A 16,109-nucleotide genomic window follows, 5' to 3' on the forward strand; every position below is an offset into this window, starting at 1 on the left:
CTGTTCCACCCATCTCATTATTTCCATTGCTTCCATGTGTAGTTCTCTTGTGGTTGTTTAAATATGCGATTGTAGTAATGTTGCCTGATTGAACCAGGATGTGGTTCATTGTTAGGTTGAGCAGGAACCTTAGGAGAGCTAGCTTGACTGTTCTCAGCTCTAGGTTTATGCTATGAGCCATTTCTTCCTTGCTCCGGGTTTCCTGGGGTGTCTGGGTCTCTAAATGAGCTCCCCAATCCTCCAGAGTGGTCTCAATTGCAAGGACTAAAGGATCTGGAAGGCAGGTGGGCAGACATTGCTTTGTGCTGACCACCATTGTAAGGAATTGATCACCTATGTCAGAACGTGTACGTGATCTCTCGTGTTCTGGGGAGTGGTCCTACACCTTTAATATGAAGACTTGAAGACTTCTGATGCATGATTTGACCATGGAATGATCCCTATCCAGGACATCAGGAGTCCTAGAAGTTGGAAATCTAGTATCTGCAGCTCTAGAGCAAGAAAATTAATTCCTGGATGGAACCAGAGAACTTTTCTTGGCACTGATGATGAAACATGGGCCTTAAGGAGATTCATTGTCCGAGATGTGGCCCTGTGCACTGCTTACTGCACTGGAGCTCTGGTTGTCCAGGAAGGGGGAAAAGGGCAGTTCCCTTCAACCTGAGTCTCACTATTATCACCACCAACATTTTTGTAAAAACCCTGGGGTCTAAGGACAGGCCAAATGGGAGTGTTTGGTACCAATGATGTTTCTGCCATAGGCAAACCTCAGAAGACTGCAGTGACACTTTATGATGGGGGTATGGAGATATGCTTCTGCTAGAGCTACTGAAGTTAAGAATTCCCCCTAGGACAGAGATAGGGTCTCCCTCCAAAACTTATATTCTTATCCACTTGTTTTGAGCCTTTTGAAATGGAGAATAGTTCTGATTCCACCCCCTTTGCACTTCTGTACAATGACAAAGATGGAGTAAGAACCAAGAGCACCTTTCTTGTGAGGGAACACTTTCTATCACTTTCATATGCAGATGAGATATTTTCTTCTGGATCAGATTGTTTTATGTGGTCATTGAGCTGGGTGAGTGGATGAAGAATGGATGTGGTAGAACTTAATATTTTTAGATTCTGATTAATTGTACATTTTAGTATGTTAGAAAATGGTGAATGATATTGGTTATTTACTAGATAATTAACTTTTTGCTCTTTATTTGTGTCAAGCTATATTTGGATTGTAACTGGAATTTAATTAAACACACAAAGCAGCATATAAAATTTATTTTTATTAAACAAAACAACCTTAAATGGTTGGGGTACATCAACTTCATTGTTTTTCCATGAGCTGGAGAGCAAGTTTCCATGGTGTATGGAGTCATAAATATTCATAATTTGAGAACTAAGCCACTCTGCGCTCAGGTAAAAAATAGGAATATGAAACCATTCAGGTGAGCTCAGTGGATGATTTTGATGATATATATGATGGTGTGTCTGGGACTCAAGAGGTCGGGTCCCAACGCCTGTGATGACTTTGCTAGTCTCTTGCATCTAGTAGCACAGCCTCTGGGTCCCCCCGAGGGTCAAGCCCTTAATGCAGCACTTGACCTTTTATGCCATATTTATAAAACTTGACCTCAAAAGGCAGACTTTTCACCCCAGATTCATTCTTTATATAGAAAAAAGTTAAGTCAAAGTTTTTGATAGCCTCATGGAGTCAGTATATTTTTATTTAAATGTTTTAAGAAATTATAATAAGTTTAGGCCTTAACATATTTTGTATTGAACTCATATTTCATTTATAACAGGTTTATTTTTAAAAAGAAAAAATTATAATTTAAATAATTTAAAAAAATCACTGATTTTTATCCACGCTGGTCAGAGCCATAGGTGGCACCTGGCTAATGAGCTGGAAGCCATGGCTTGGGTTGAGAACCTGAGTGAATCCATTGAGGCATCAGCTATAAATGCTTTTGCTAGGGAGACTCTTTAAATTGGAGCCAAACTCGGAGTGATCTCTGTCCTTAAGGGCTTTGAGATCTTCCAGCCAGGAAGGAGATGCTCTTGCAAAGCAAGTAGCTGCCAGGGACACTCAGATGGTGACAGAAGAGGCTTCAAAGCCCATCTTTCTATCCATGGGTTCCTTAGGATAGAATTCCCCCACTAGGGAGGATGCTATAGTGCATCATGCTTTGGTATCTCAGCAATACAGCCCTTTGGTTCTTGAACATTATAGAGCCCGAGGTTGCTCTTGTTAACATGTTTGCCCTTATCAGGCTTGTTCCATTAATTCTTCATCACTTCTTTGAAGGAGGAGTGAATAGCTATTGAAGCCTTGGGAGGATTTTGAAAGGTGAGGTTTATTCTCAGGAGTCTGCTCAGGTTTCAGATCCAGACAGCTCACCTTCCTCAGTGGGGAAGGAGGAGGAGACAGAAGACATTATCTTGTGGATTTTTTGTGCTTTTTCTCTTTTTTTAATCTTTTTAGTGTCTTCTGGAAGCGTAAAAGCTCTGCTGCAGCTTTGGTGAGGCCTTTTGTAACTTGCCTTCCTTAGAGCTTGGAGCCCTCTCGAGAGGTCTGTCTCAGAATCCTCCCCTACTGGATCCTATTCCCCCTTGGAGGGAGGAATTTTTTGTCAGATTCCACCTGGTTGGCTCAGGAAGGAGTGTTCTGCACGATCCCTTGAGTTGAGTGGGCGGAGTTCTCTTTGCTTTTGGAGTTTCTTCCTGCTCTGCACTCTGGGGTTCCTGGTCCATTTTCCCCCTGGTTGGAGTCGCAGTTGCCTTGACGGGTAGAAGACCTCACTTGTCTGTCCAGCTTGTAGCCCTGGGACCTAACGCAGTTAGGGACAGAAGTCTGGGTGCAACTCACCATCTGCCTGGGAAGCCTACCTTACATATAGAGCACTACTTGTATTGCAGTGGAGGCTCAGGGGGGGTTAAGTGACCCAGGCAGCAGGACGAAGAATGACCAGGAGGGAGAACACTGCCTAAGAAAACTGGACAGAAAAGTTAAAATAGGAAAATGAGTGGGAGTAAAAGAAAGCGCTATTGTCTGCTGCTGTGGAGGCAGAGTCTGGCAGCAAGCAGGAACAGAGGGAGTGTTTACCAGATCATGTGGTGCTAAAATACTAATCCACCTCCAAGAGCTGCAGAGATAGCAGAGCAGCCCAGACATGCAGAACTGGGGGAAGACGCTAGGGTGCAGAAATAGAGTGATGGGGGAAGAGAAAACAGGATAGAAAAAAGTACTAGTCTGAGCACTGGATGCTGCTTAATTTTCTCCCCATTAAGCATTATTAGAGACCTTAAAGTATATTTTCTGGACTACCAACCAGGCCTACAGGTTACCTTACAAACCTAGCAAAGCAGACAAATACTGCTTGTTGATGGCAGAAAAAACCACTGCTGACTCCAGAGTTCAGACCCAAGGAACAGGTTTATTTCAGCATAGGTACAAAGTGCCACACCCTAGTGATCAGTTGAGCTATGTTTAGTCCGTGATCTCGCTGAGTATATACAAACAAGGCTATACACAAACAAAGGCAAAAACTTAAGTCTGCGTACACCCTTTTATACCCTGCTTTCTATCAACACCCCTCTTCTTTGATTCATTATATAATAATGATTAACAATATTTATGACCAAATGTAAGACTTCACAATACACATTAGGTTCTATAATCTATTTTATCAATAACAGAACTATCAATCTTAAATATTTGACAAGGACTTTCTTTGTTTATCCTGATTATATTTGGAGGGGACATTGTGACCCCTCATTGATAATTCATCCTTGTTCTGCACTCAAATATCAGGGATGTTTCAAGAAGAGAAATGGGGGATACTTAGTAAGCCAAAAACGGTGTTTTGCACTCCTTCTCAGAAAATGGTTATTCAAAAGTTTGATGAACCATACTAAACTAAGTTTAAATTTATATTGATTATGCATTTGCTTATATGTATTACTAACTAGTATGTGAGATATATAAAATATATGATCCATTAAATACACTTAGGCCCTTTCATGTGGTACCTAATGATTAACTCATCTCCTTACAAGACTTAAGAAACCAAATGTTTTTCAGAAGCCAACAAGACCACCGTAGAGTAATGCCATATATTCATCACTGATAACTTATCAAAACATTTTAGAATGCAGAGGAAGTGTTCCAGTGTTGTCCACTGCCCCTACCAGTGCTTGGCATTGCTCTCAACTCTAGCCCATATGGCTTGGACACTGCCAAAAAAAAGACCTGTGCTCATGTAGCACCTTCCAGAACTGCTTTACAAATGACAATGAACCAGTCATTACATCACCCTGTGTGATATTATTTTCTCCATTTTACAAATGGAGAAACCGAATCACAGAGAACGAGGCCTAAATTTTCAGAAATGCCCAATTTATGTCAGTGGCAGAGCATCCTTCCCTTTCTCATCCATGTAGTTTCTATCGTAAGAAAAAAGATCCCAATCTCTATTCTCTTCATATTAACAGGAATTCTGTTAGAGCCAACTTTCTTTTCTGTTAAGATGAACATGTTGCAGAAATTGTTGAACTTATTCCATATTTGAAGTGAGAGAATCTACTAAAACGAACAGCCTAATTAACTGATTACACTGATGTAGATAGGAACATCCTTTATCTTTTGTGTATACTGTCTATACAAGAACAAGTGAGTTTGCTACACAGTATTCTTGCCCAAACAGCTGTTCTCTTGCCCTATATTTGAGTTTAAATTATATACATCTGATATGTGAATTATGGAATTAGACCTCCTTAATGTAAAGAATATTTTGTTTTTTAAAGGACTGCTTCAACTTCAGTGGAACAAGTGAGGGAGCGAAGTTATCAAAGAGCTTTACTTCTCAGTGATCATAGGAAAGACAAGGACAGTGGTAAGTTGGCTTACTATCAGTCCAGAAAATGGATTCATTGAACTAATCCACATAATAGTTCTTAGCCATTTTAATATTATGTTTGGATCTGCTTCATCTGTAGGGTGAGAATCACCTTGTAGTCCATACTCACCATCTCATTCAAGTATCATTCCTCAGTTGCAACTTAAGGTCCTTTATTTCACTGAACTAATGGAAGGTCAGTAAGCAGATGACCTCGTATCATGCTTGTAGTGTTGAATCGTTTCACTTAGAACTTGAAAAATAGTTCTTTAGAGTTGAACGTAAACTGTTTAGTAGTGTTTACAAAAGTCTTGTTTATCAAATTGCTACATTTTACTGTGTTTTTGTTTGTAGACCCTGATCCTGAAAATCCAGAGTCCACAACTGAATGTCCGTCCCCAGATACTTCTCAAAAGACTTGCAAGAGTCCTTCAAAAGCAAGCAAGGTAATACAGAGAGAGAGAGAGAGAGAATGTGTGTGTGCGCGCGCGCACAAATAAGATGCACGCAGCACTGATGTGTAGTTTGATTAGATTAGTATGTATAGGTACGTAATATATTTGGGAATGCCTTTCTTGATTGTTCGAAGTACTTTTCACTTAGGTAGTTGTCAAGAATTTTTTTCTTTTACCTAATATACATCTGTGTTGAATATGAGCGGCAATAACTCTAGCCAAATCTCAACCATGTAATATGCCACATAAGACATTTTTCATCTAATCCAAGTAAAAAGTTGCCATTGCTTTCATTCATGATAGGAATTCTCAATTGCAAAGGACTTGCCAACACCAACAAGCACATTTAAGATCCTTATACCTTAATATAGCACAAGCGGTATTGTTTGGAATTATCGGAAAATCTTGATAAAGAATAACCAGACTGATTCATCTGTTTTTTATCCTAATTCTCTGGAGTATGAACAGATAAAATCTATTCAGTTATTATAGATCACAGGCTCACTGGAATATTTTGGCTACGTCTCAGTTCAATTAAAATTTGGTATGTGTTATGTTGAATGGTAGTGACCAAAGTCACAACTGCAGTGATTTTTTTTGGGAGACAAATTGTTTCAGTGGTTTTGCATTTTGATTTAAAAAACAAAATAGATCACTATATAATTTTACAAGGAATCTGAACTCTAATCTACATGCTCAAATTCATACTGAAAATAAAGTGTCAAATTTTTAATAGTGAGGGTAATTAACACTGATAGGAAGAAAGCTGTGTAGTAGTAGCTACTGCCATAATATTAAATGGAGGAATTCAGGTTGTAATGTTCAGTCTGTTTGTTCACATTATCCCAGTTTTAAGATTTGAAGTTTGATGTGAAACCTGTAAATTATTCTGTATAGAACTTGAAGTTAATCCCTTAGTAGCAGCAGTCCAGGGCTTTTATAAATAACGTAGATTGTAAGATATTTCAAGTAGTAACATCTTCTCGGGTGGTTTTTTTTTGTTTTTTTAAACCTGGGACACTTTGTATGCTGTATAAATAATAAGCTTTAATGCATTTTGGTAACACTTCATCATGAGGATAATGCTACCATTAAGAAAGCTTAGACTTCCACCTGTATCTATCTTCTTTTTTAAATAATGAACATACATCCTGTGCACCTGCCAAAGGAAAACATCTTTTTGATTTCTAAAACACTTACTTGGTGAAAGTTATTTTTAAGAAACCGTGGTTTTAATATTTTAAAATGTTTTGAAGTAAAGTTACACTGACTTTGTTCTTTCTCTTCATCTATCTAGCCTTCTTCACCTGGTCCTGTAGTTTCAGTGCAGTCAATTGGGAGAACACCCACAAAACCAGATTCTCACTGGGAAACTGCAGGTAATACTCCAGAGGCTGAGAATGTGAATCATCCAAAATCTGAGCTGCAACAAAAACAACTGACAAATAACGTCCAAGTACTTTCAAAAACTCACCCATCTCAGTCGCATTTGCGTAGTTCAACAGAGCAACTTTCTCATTCACAAAAGCTGCCTTCTGCACCTTTGAAACTGCACTGTCCCCCTTCACCTCATGTAGAAAATCCTCCAAAATCATCTACTCCTCACACACCTGTACAGCATGGTTATCTTTCACCAAAGCCTCACTCACAACAGTTAGGATCTCCGTACAGACCTCATCATCCACAGTCACCTCAAGTTGGAACACCTCAGAGAGAAACACACAGAAGTTTTTATCCAGCAGCACAGAACCTTCAGCCTGGTAGTCAGCAGCAGGCTAGTGGACAGTTGTTCACTCAGGCACCTTCAGGACAATCTTCAGCAACTTATAGTCAGTTTAACCAACAAAATTTGAACAGCAGTGCACCGCCCCCACCTCCTCCCCCACCCCCTTCTTCTTCTACTTACTATCAAAACCAGCAGCCCTCCGGAAACTTTCAGAGTTATAGTCAGTTAAAGGGTAGCATACCCCAACAAACTGTTTTCTCTTCTGGACCAAATCAAGCAGTTCCTGGCACTACGGGCCAGCAAGCAGTTCCAGGACACCATGTAACTGCAGGGCATTTTTTGCCATCTCAGAACCCCAGTATTCATCACCAGGCTTCAGCATCTGCTGTTCCTCCTCCTCCTCCACCACCACCTGCTCCAGGACCTCATCTTGTACAGCAGCAAAGTTCCCATCAGCAGCATTCTGTAGCACACGTAGTAGGTCCAGTTCATGCCGTGGCAGTAGCCCCTGGATCACACATTCATTCTCAAGCTGCTGGTCACCATTTGCCACCACCACCTCCACCCCCAGGTCCTCTACCCCATCATCAACCTCCTCATTCCACAACAGGACATCAAGGTCTGCAAGCACAACACCAGCATGTAGTAAATTCAGCTCCTCCACCCCCGCCGCCTCCACCTTCCAATGTTTTAGGCTCTGGGCATCACCCAGCATCAGCACAAGGGTTACACCATGCATCACATCAAGGACCCCCACATTTTCCTTCAAGTGCTCATTCAAGTGTATCTTCCTATTCATCACAAGCCCCACATCATACAACCTTGGGACCTGGACCTCAACATCAACCTGCTGGAACAGGACCTCACTGTCAAGGTCCTCATATCCAACCTCAAGGACCAAACAGTATTCCAACACCTACAGCTTCAGGGTTCTGTCCTCATCCTGGCTCTGTAACCCTTCCTCATGGGGTGCAAGGACCTCAGCAGGCATCTCCAGTGCCTGGACAAATTCCTATTCACAGAGCACAGGTGCCACCAACTTTTCAAAATAATTACCATGGTTCTGGGTGGCATTAAAATGGGATCCTTGCTCCTAAACATTTTAAAAATGTTTCTGTAAGATAAACTGTGTATATTTCATATGTACCTGTTCAAGGTACTTTTTAAAGCTTGTACATGATACTTTGTATAAAAGCAAACACCAGTGCTCTTTCATTGTATTCTTTCCATTTTTTTGCTTTTTTAAAAATTCCTGAAAATGTGCTGTTCAGCCAGTATTAGGTATTTCTTTTTATTTTGTAAGTGAACATTCCACCAGTTTTTTCTGGCAGTAGATTTGATGCTGCATAATCTTTAAATTTTATTGTTGCAGTTAAATTCATTTAGTGAATGTTTTCTATATTACTTTTTATACATATGTAATTAAATAAGTACACTGATAGAAATGGCACGAATAGGTTTTTCATTTTCTTCTGTCAACAGTTCTTTGTGTGCATATAGCTAGAAAACAATGCAATACAGATTTTTATAGTTTGGCGTGGACATGACTTTTGTTTCATCAGTTATTTGCAGAAATGTAATTTAATGTATAGATTGTTTCTAATATCTCTGACAACTGCTGTAAATACTATTTCTTTTGCGTGTAAAATTGCTTAAGGCTTCTTTCATTTGATATAGTACTGTACATAATGACAAGTCTCTTTTGCAAAAATGTGTGATCTTTGTGGAAGTAGTACAGTATATGATCTTTAATTTTTTAATATACTGTCACATTGCAGCACTGGTTGGGCATTTTAATTCATGTTAATAAATCACAATTATGTCAGTTTTAACACACTGTCCTGAGAGTTGTGTATTTAAGGAAAAATAAGGTTATAAGTGACTATGTGTCCAGCTATTTAAAAATCTGCCAGGCTTGTGCGTGCTATAATTAGAAGTGATGGCAGTAATTTATTTCCTCTTCAAAAATAATCTGTGTTCCCATTTTGTGGATACTTTATTCCTCCTGCATGAAAAACTGACTGAGGAAAGCTGACCAATTGCCTATTCCATCTGTGAAGCTGTCCATTAAAGCAGAGGTTCTCAAACTGGGGGGACTTGAGAAGCTTTACAGGGTGGGTGGGGAACTTACTGTGCATATTCAGAGCTGAGAGCAGCTGCTCCTGGTTGGGCACGCAGGAACACTGCCAGCAGCAGCTGCTGGTTGGGCACGCAGGAACACTGCCAGCAGCAGTGCAAAAGTAAGGGTGACAATACATGCCACTCTTAATTCTGTGCTGCCTTCACAGCTACCAGGTGCCCAGCTCTGAAGGTGGGAGATGTAAACTACTACAGACACAAAGAAGAGGGGGCAATGATGAAATAAGTTTGAGAACCACTGCATTAAAGGTTAGTGTGTTCTTTTCCTGCTAATCTTAGTGATTAGAGATGAGGAAAAGCTACTTGGAATATCAGTGTAGTGTCAGTTTACTGAAACATGTTACATTATACAAAACTAATCCACACAGTTTATGCATTGTACATGATAAATATTCATACATTGGTACAGTTACAGACTAGATCCATACCATTCAAATATTGGTTATTCTGATCTTGAAGATACACTACAGTAACATTTGCACATATTTTAGTTCCTATCTAGGTATGTTTCCTATTCATACATGTTGGAATTCTATTTTGAACTTTTAGGTTTGTCAGATTTTGTAAAATAATTCCTGAAATACACTAAGACATTGTTATAGTGCAGTACTTACAATAAATGACCCACCTACATTGTGAAGAGAAGACATTTCAACATAAAAATGAACGATTTATGAACTTTATTACCAAAAGAGAGGAGATGGGTATGTCTTTGTGGCTCAAGAGTAACATGGGGGTAATGGACTTAACAAAAAATGAATAAATACAGTCAGAAAACTTATTGTTAAAATGCAAGTTCAGTGTTTTAATTTGATGATATATCTAGGATAAGATATCTGTATGGTAGCTAAGATATGGCCACTATGCTTGAATACAGAATAAATGTGTGCCCCACTTTTTATGCTATAGAACATAAAGACAAGTCTTTAATCGTCTTATTAAATACCAGTCTGGTAGTAGGACTAATTATTTTAGATCTTAAAACTAATTCAGTTGGCTGCATGTAATTTTAAAGAAACAGTAAAAGTTTAATTAGCCCTGTGAAACTAACTGATGGCATGTGGATGTAAATTTTTTTTAAGGATCAAGAACATCCACCAGTTTATAAAAAGCTAGTATATCAGACTGAGTAAAGAGGAACTGTTGCTTTGTCTTTATGTGCAACTACTACTGGTGAAAGAAGGCATTGGACTGGTAACAGCATTAGAAATTGATTTTTCTTACTACTCCAGGAAAGATAATTCAGTTCCATTACTATTCACATCCTTGTTTTTTCTCCTGAGTCTAGCACCCAAAGTCTACTAGGAATTGGCCAAGACTATCAACTAATTAAACGATCCGATAGCTTACAGTCAACACCACTGACCAGAGTTTTGTACAAATAACCTCCTTATCCCAACCCTATAGATCCACAATTTATTACTTTACTGTGGTGTTCAAAGCCATTGCATTCATAAAATAAGTGAGTGGATCATTAGCTAGCTTGGAAGCAAGAACTTATATTTTGTACGAGACAAAGTCAAAAACATTTTGTCAGTTTAAATTGAGTAGCTACAGCTTTTCAAAGAAATGGGTAAAAGATATCATAGTAAATGTCCGAAATGGTACTGTTTAAGTTACCACCAATAACTGAATGTTAGGATACCAGTAACTTTTATAAAAATAGCTACAGTAGTGCAAAGAGCTGTACTATATTGGAATATCTGCTTTGGTGCCTAGAAAGTGACATATGTTTTAACTAATATTTCAGTTCTTAAGTTTTTCTTTCCTTCCTGTATTGAAAATTTTTCACTTGTTGCAGCACGATGAACCTAAAGGCAACTCCAGAGTGAAGCAGAAAATTTTACCTCTGTCTTCTCTTGCTTTCATTGCAGCATTTTGTCTTCACACTAGCAATATTATCCTTGCTGCCTTTAATAAGGACTTTGTATTGGAAAGCTTTTTTTTTAAGTAGATGGCTGCCAGTGCTCTCTGCCCTGAAACCCAAATGTTAGCAGTGACAGATGTGGCTGAAAGTCTCTTGAATAGCATAGTGTGTTGTACTCTAGCAAGAGCTTTTAAATAATCTGCATTTTTAATTATTGGACGTATACACAGAAGGTCAAAAAGCAAGCAAAGGTTACTTTAACTTAGAAATGGCATTCCACAGAACTTGTTTGAGTCTGAACAAGCAATGAGTTAACTGTTGCAGGTGCAGTTTTAGCTCTAATGTATTAAGTAAAATATTTTCAGCTCGTATACAGAAATTTTACAAAGGAATTGTCAACTGGCATTTCTAGTACGCTAGGCTGAAAAACCTACTGAGAAATGTGACTATCAAAACAGTTGGATTTACCATTATCAAGCATTTGAATGACCAGCACAATGTCTGAAAAAAACAAAACACTTTAATTAGACAACTGCAAGCACCTCAAACAATTGGTTATTGTTACAACACAGAGCTATCTTCTCACAATCTAGTTATTGCAAAGGCATGTGAATAAATTTAAAATGGACAGTCAAAAAAGTGGCACCATAATTATGTAAAACCAGAAATAAACTTACATTCATCCCACTGACTTCTAAAAGAGGGCAAAATACACCTCCATATTTTACATTCTAAAATCTGTATTGCCTATGACTTTGAGTCTATTTAGCTTTTTCACCCCCTTAAAACATTTACAATTTTGCGCGCAATTTACAAAGGGCAAACTAATTGCTATATATGACAATTCATGGGGGGGAAAAAAGCTAGTGCAATTTGTTTTAGGAGCATGTAAAGCTATGAATGGAATGAACATGAGCGGTTTCAAAAGTTTAATTATTTTGTCCTCTAAATTATATTTGCTTTTTGCTCAATCCTTTTCGTATCCCAAGCACATATTATCAGTAATTCTAGACAGAATATTTCCCATGCTCACTTTTAATCTTTTGGGTATAGTACAAATTACAGTGCTTATAAAAAGGCAACACCATATGATACCATATCTTCACTATCACATTGTAGGGGAAATTGCTATATTCTCCTTAAAAGCACTTAAAATAGGCAAAAATTCAAAAAGGGAGTGCTAAATGATAATGCATACTTTATCATTAGAAAGAAGTCTAGCCTTCCTTTAAAGTGCCATTTGTGGAATGAAGTCTTGTAAACCAGAGCCACTTTGTTTATAATCTAATGTACAGGAACTTCTACAAAATGGAAAGTTTACACAAATCCTTAAAGCAGCTTGAAGTCCGCTACATGCAATTTGTATGCTACAAAGCTCTTTAAACTTAGTAGCTTTACTCTGAAATCCGAGTCCCCATCCCATATTTAAATGGAAATAAACATTTACAGGGTGCATTTACATACACTATAATACAAGAATGATGTCCCTTTGTCAGAAAATAAAATTGTACAATTCCTTGCCATTTCTCAGTTCTGACTTGATAATGTCAAACTTGTAAATTATATAATACTCAGCTAAAATATTTCATCATAAATAGTTACAAACCTGCCAAAACACAGAGAGATGGGGGGGGGGGGGAATAGTTTGTTCAAAAGTTTGACATTTGAATGCCACACAACACAAGAAATGATGCTTAAAGACACGTTAAGTGTTTTCTGAAGAGAGTGGGTCAGTAAACTACCAGCTGAAGACAAGACTACCCTTCCCCAAGAATACAGTGCACAAAAAGCAAAATGTCAAACAGTACCTCAAAGCAAAATAAAGGTCTGAGGATGAAGCCAGCTCACTTGTGATCCTGTTAAAGAATTTGTGACAGTCACCATTTAGGTCCGATGCACTGGAAGTGGTTGCTGGTTCAATGTTACGTTTGAAGATTCTGCTAAGAATTCAACCATGGATGCCTAAGGCATTCTCCAGCTGAAGCTCGTTTTTCTGGAACCATTTCTAGCATGGGGATCAGGAAATCTGTGAACTGTGCAGCATCTTCATGAGGCCAACCATATTTTTCCACAAGCACATCGAAGAGGCTCCAAGGTTTTAGCTTGGTAATGTGCCGGAGTTCTCCTGCATATAAAAATGTTCTGTCAGAAAGTTCTCATTATCCTTAATTATTACTGGTTCAGTCTCTCTTCCCACTGCATGCCTAAACTATTTAGGCAGGCTAGTGTAGTATGTTACTACAGTTCTCCCTGAAAATAACCCATCCAGTGTTTTATTCAGTTGACAAAAATGAAAAACCTTTCTTAAAGTGCATTCTGAGGCATTATTTCCTTTGAAATTAGTATCCTAGACCTGAAAACCACTGTAAACATACTTCTATTATGTTTCTACCTTCATGTATTCTGCCTTTCTTTTATAAGAAAGCATGTACTTACAATATACTTAATGATACTGGCTTTAAAAAAAAACTAACTTCTCAAAGAAAAGCTAAATAAAATTAGAGTGAATACTAATAAAATCATCTGCAACAGTGGAGGTTTCTAGTATCAAACACAATGAAATGCACTTTAATTTGGTATCAATAGGTACAGCATGTCCTATTGCTAACACTGTATGCAAAAACTATCTGAAAGAGTCATTTATCTTTCATGACACTAAAGCAAATTAAGACAACACTTTTCCAGTTTATACTGGTGAGTTCCAGGAGTATTGCTATGAATATTACTATTTACAAAAGGAGAATACCTTGTCTTTACACAAAATAGAGTTTTCATTGACTCTATTTTGTCAAACTGACAATTATATATCATCAAAAAACAAAGAAAATGAAAAACCATTAGAAAGCCCAAATTAAGAATTGACTTCACACACACATTTTTTTTGGAACATTAGCAATTGCAGATGTGGTCATGCAAACAACTTTAGCTTTGTCCCTTCTCATACTATCCCAATACAGCTTATTCTTCTTATCTATCCATTACTCAGATACATCACCAGTGACAAAATACACAAAATTTCTCTCAATAAATTCGTGTGCTGGCAGGATAAGGTTTAAGGTTTCTGATTGTTCCCATGGTGTCACTATGGAGGCTGAGCAAAGGCTATTTGCATACTCCCAACATTTGGATGTTTTTGTAAAATGGAGCCTGAATTTGACATGACAAGCCTCAGGGTTAGTGCATTCTGAGGAAACTTTAACATTCTCTAAGAGTCTTTGGCTGAGGGGTAGATACTTCGATCACTAACTCTAGGTAAACGTTTTCTGCAAGAAATTCCAGTAGGACTTTTTAAGTGTTTAAGAATTGCTCAGTGACAGGTATCCATCCCTTCTGCCGTTCCAAGCTCTGACATGACTGGCAGAGCTTGCAAGCTAATCAGGAATGGACCCCATTTTTTCCTAAAGTGTCTTGCTTCCTCATTTCTATTCTCCATACTAACTCCTTTTCCCTTCCCTGCTCCTTCCAGAAAAAACCTACCTGCACCCCGTAGGGTTTCCTGCCAACTGCGTTCAGATGTGGTCACCCCATCTCAAAAAAGATATACTGTATTGGAATCGGAAAAGGTTCAGAAAAGGGCAACAAAAATTATTAGGGGTAAGGAACGGCTTCCGTATGAGGAGACATTAATAAGACTTTTTCAGCTTGGAAAAGAAACAACTAAGGGGGGATATGACAGAGGTCTATAAAATCATAATTGGTGTGGAGAAAGTAAATAAGGAAATATTATTTACTCCTCATAATACAATAACTAGGGATCATTAAATGAAATTAATAGACAGCAGGTTTAAAACAAACAAAAGGAAGTATTTCTTCACACAACGCACGGTCAATCTGTGGAACTCCCTGCCAGAGGACGTTGTGAATGCCAAGACTATAACAGGGTTCAAAAAAGAACTAGATAAGTTCATGGAGGATAGATCCATCAATGGCTATTAGCCAGGATGTACAGGGATGGTGTCCCTAGCTTCTGTTTGCCAGAAGCTGGGAATGGGCAACAGGGGATGGATCACTTGATGATTACCTGTTCTGTTCATTCCCTCTGAGGCATCTGGCATTGGCCACTGTCAGAAAACTGAATACTTGGCTAGATGGACCATTGGTCTGACCCAGTATGGCCGTTCTTATGTTTGAGACCCATTTGGAGAATCTTTGGGCCGATATTGCTGCACCTTTTGACCTTTCCACAATGAACAGAAAAAGATTAGGAGATTTCCTAAAGGCCTTTTTCCTGTCCAGATAAAAGGGTAAGGCTCTCCTAATGTCTAGTGTAGACAGTATAGCTGCCCGGGTATCATGATGAAGCTTTGGATAACAGGTTAGGAGATGAATCAGCTGGTTTATGTGAAAAGACAAGGTCACCTTGGGGATGAACTTCAGATCTGGCCTAAGAGTAGCCTCATCTTTAAAGAATTCTGTGGAGGGGTGGGGGTGATGCCATTAGTGCTGCTATCTCCCCTATCCTCCTCGTCAAGGTGAGGGCCACCAGAAATGCCGTCTTCATTGATGGATATGTAAGTGAAGAAGTGACCATAGGTTCAAAGGGCAGTCTAGTCAGGCTCTTAAAAACTAGATTTAGGTCCCATGTTGGAGTGGGTTGTCCGGGTTGGGGATAGAGGTTCACTATGCCATTGAGGAATCTCTTTGTAGTTTGATGGGCAAAAACCAAGTAGCCCTCTATTTGCTGATGGAAAGCTATTATAGTTGCAAGGTGTACCTTTACGGAACTGGGGGATAGCCCTGACCTCTTGAGATCCAGTATATAGTCCAATACCACAGGGAGGGTGGAAGACGTTGGGTAATTTGTCGGGAATTGCACCAAACTTGAAACCTAATCCACTTTGCAGGTAAGTGTGTTGGGTAGCCGATTTTCTACTGTGTAGTAGCACTTCCTGCACCTCCTCATTACAGCAACTCGCTATGTGCTGGAACCATGAAGGAGCCAAGCCTTGAGCCGGAGGATCCACAGGTTGGGATGGATACTTTGTCCTTCGTTCTGAGAGAGGAGGTAAGGGGAGGAAAGGGGGTTGGTG

General features: G+C 38.9%; 2 protein-coding genes across 11 annotated transcripts in view; one reads left to right on the top strand and one right to left on the bottom strand.

The window, feature by feature from the left end:
• The window catches only part of KMT2E (lysine methyltransferase 2E (inactive)), a 112,451-nt gene extending 103,546 nt beyond the window's left edge, over positions 1-8,905 (top strand). For all 3 annotated transcript variants that reach the window (XM_054018082.1, XM_054018098.1, XM_054018090.1), the window contains 3 exons: positions 4,801-4,889; positions 5,247-5,338; positions 6,645-8,905. In XM_054018082.1, coding sequence (XP_053874057.1) covers positions 4,801-4,889; positions 5,247-5,338; positions 6,645-8,150 — 1,687 coding nt within the window. In that variant the 3' untranslated portion in view covers positions 8,151-8,905. The remainder of the gene's footprint in view (positions 1-4,800; positions 4,890-5,246; positions 5,339-6,644) is intronic.
• A 2,676-nt stretch (positions 8,906-11,581) lies between these two features.
• Positions 11,582-16,109, bottom strand: part of SRPK2 (SRSF protein kinase 2) — a 278,856-nt gene continuing 274,328 nt past the window's right edge. For all 8 annotated transcript variants that reach the window (XM_054018147.1, XM_054018167.1, XM_054018156.1 and 5 more), the window contains one exon: positions 11,582-13,204. In XM_054018147.1, the coding sequence (XP_053874122.1) occupies positions 13,020-13,204 (185 nt within the window). In that variant the 3' untranslated portion in view covers positions 11,582-13,019. The remainder of the gene's footprint in view (positions 13,205-16,109) is intronic.

Source organism: Malaclemys terrapin, chromosome 1 (genome assembly GCF_027887155.1).
Source record: "Malaclemys terrapin pileata isolate rMalTer1 chromosome 1, rMalTer1.hap1, whole genome shotgun sequence".
Classification (NCBI taxonomy): domain Eukaryota; kingdom Metazoa; phylum Chordata; order Testudines; family Emydidae; genus Malaclemys; species Malaclemys terrapin.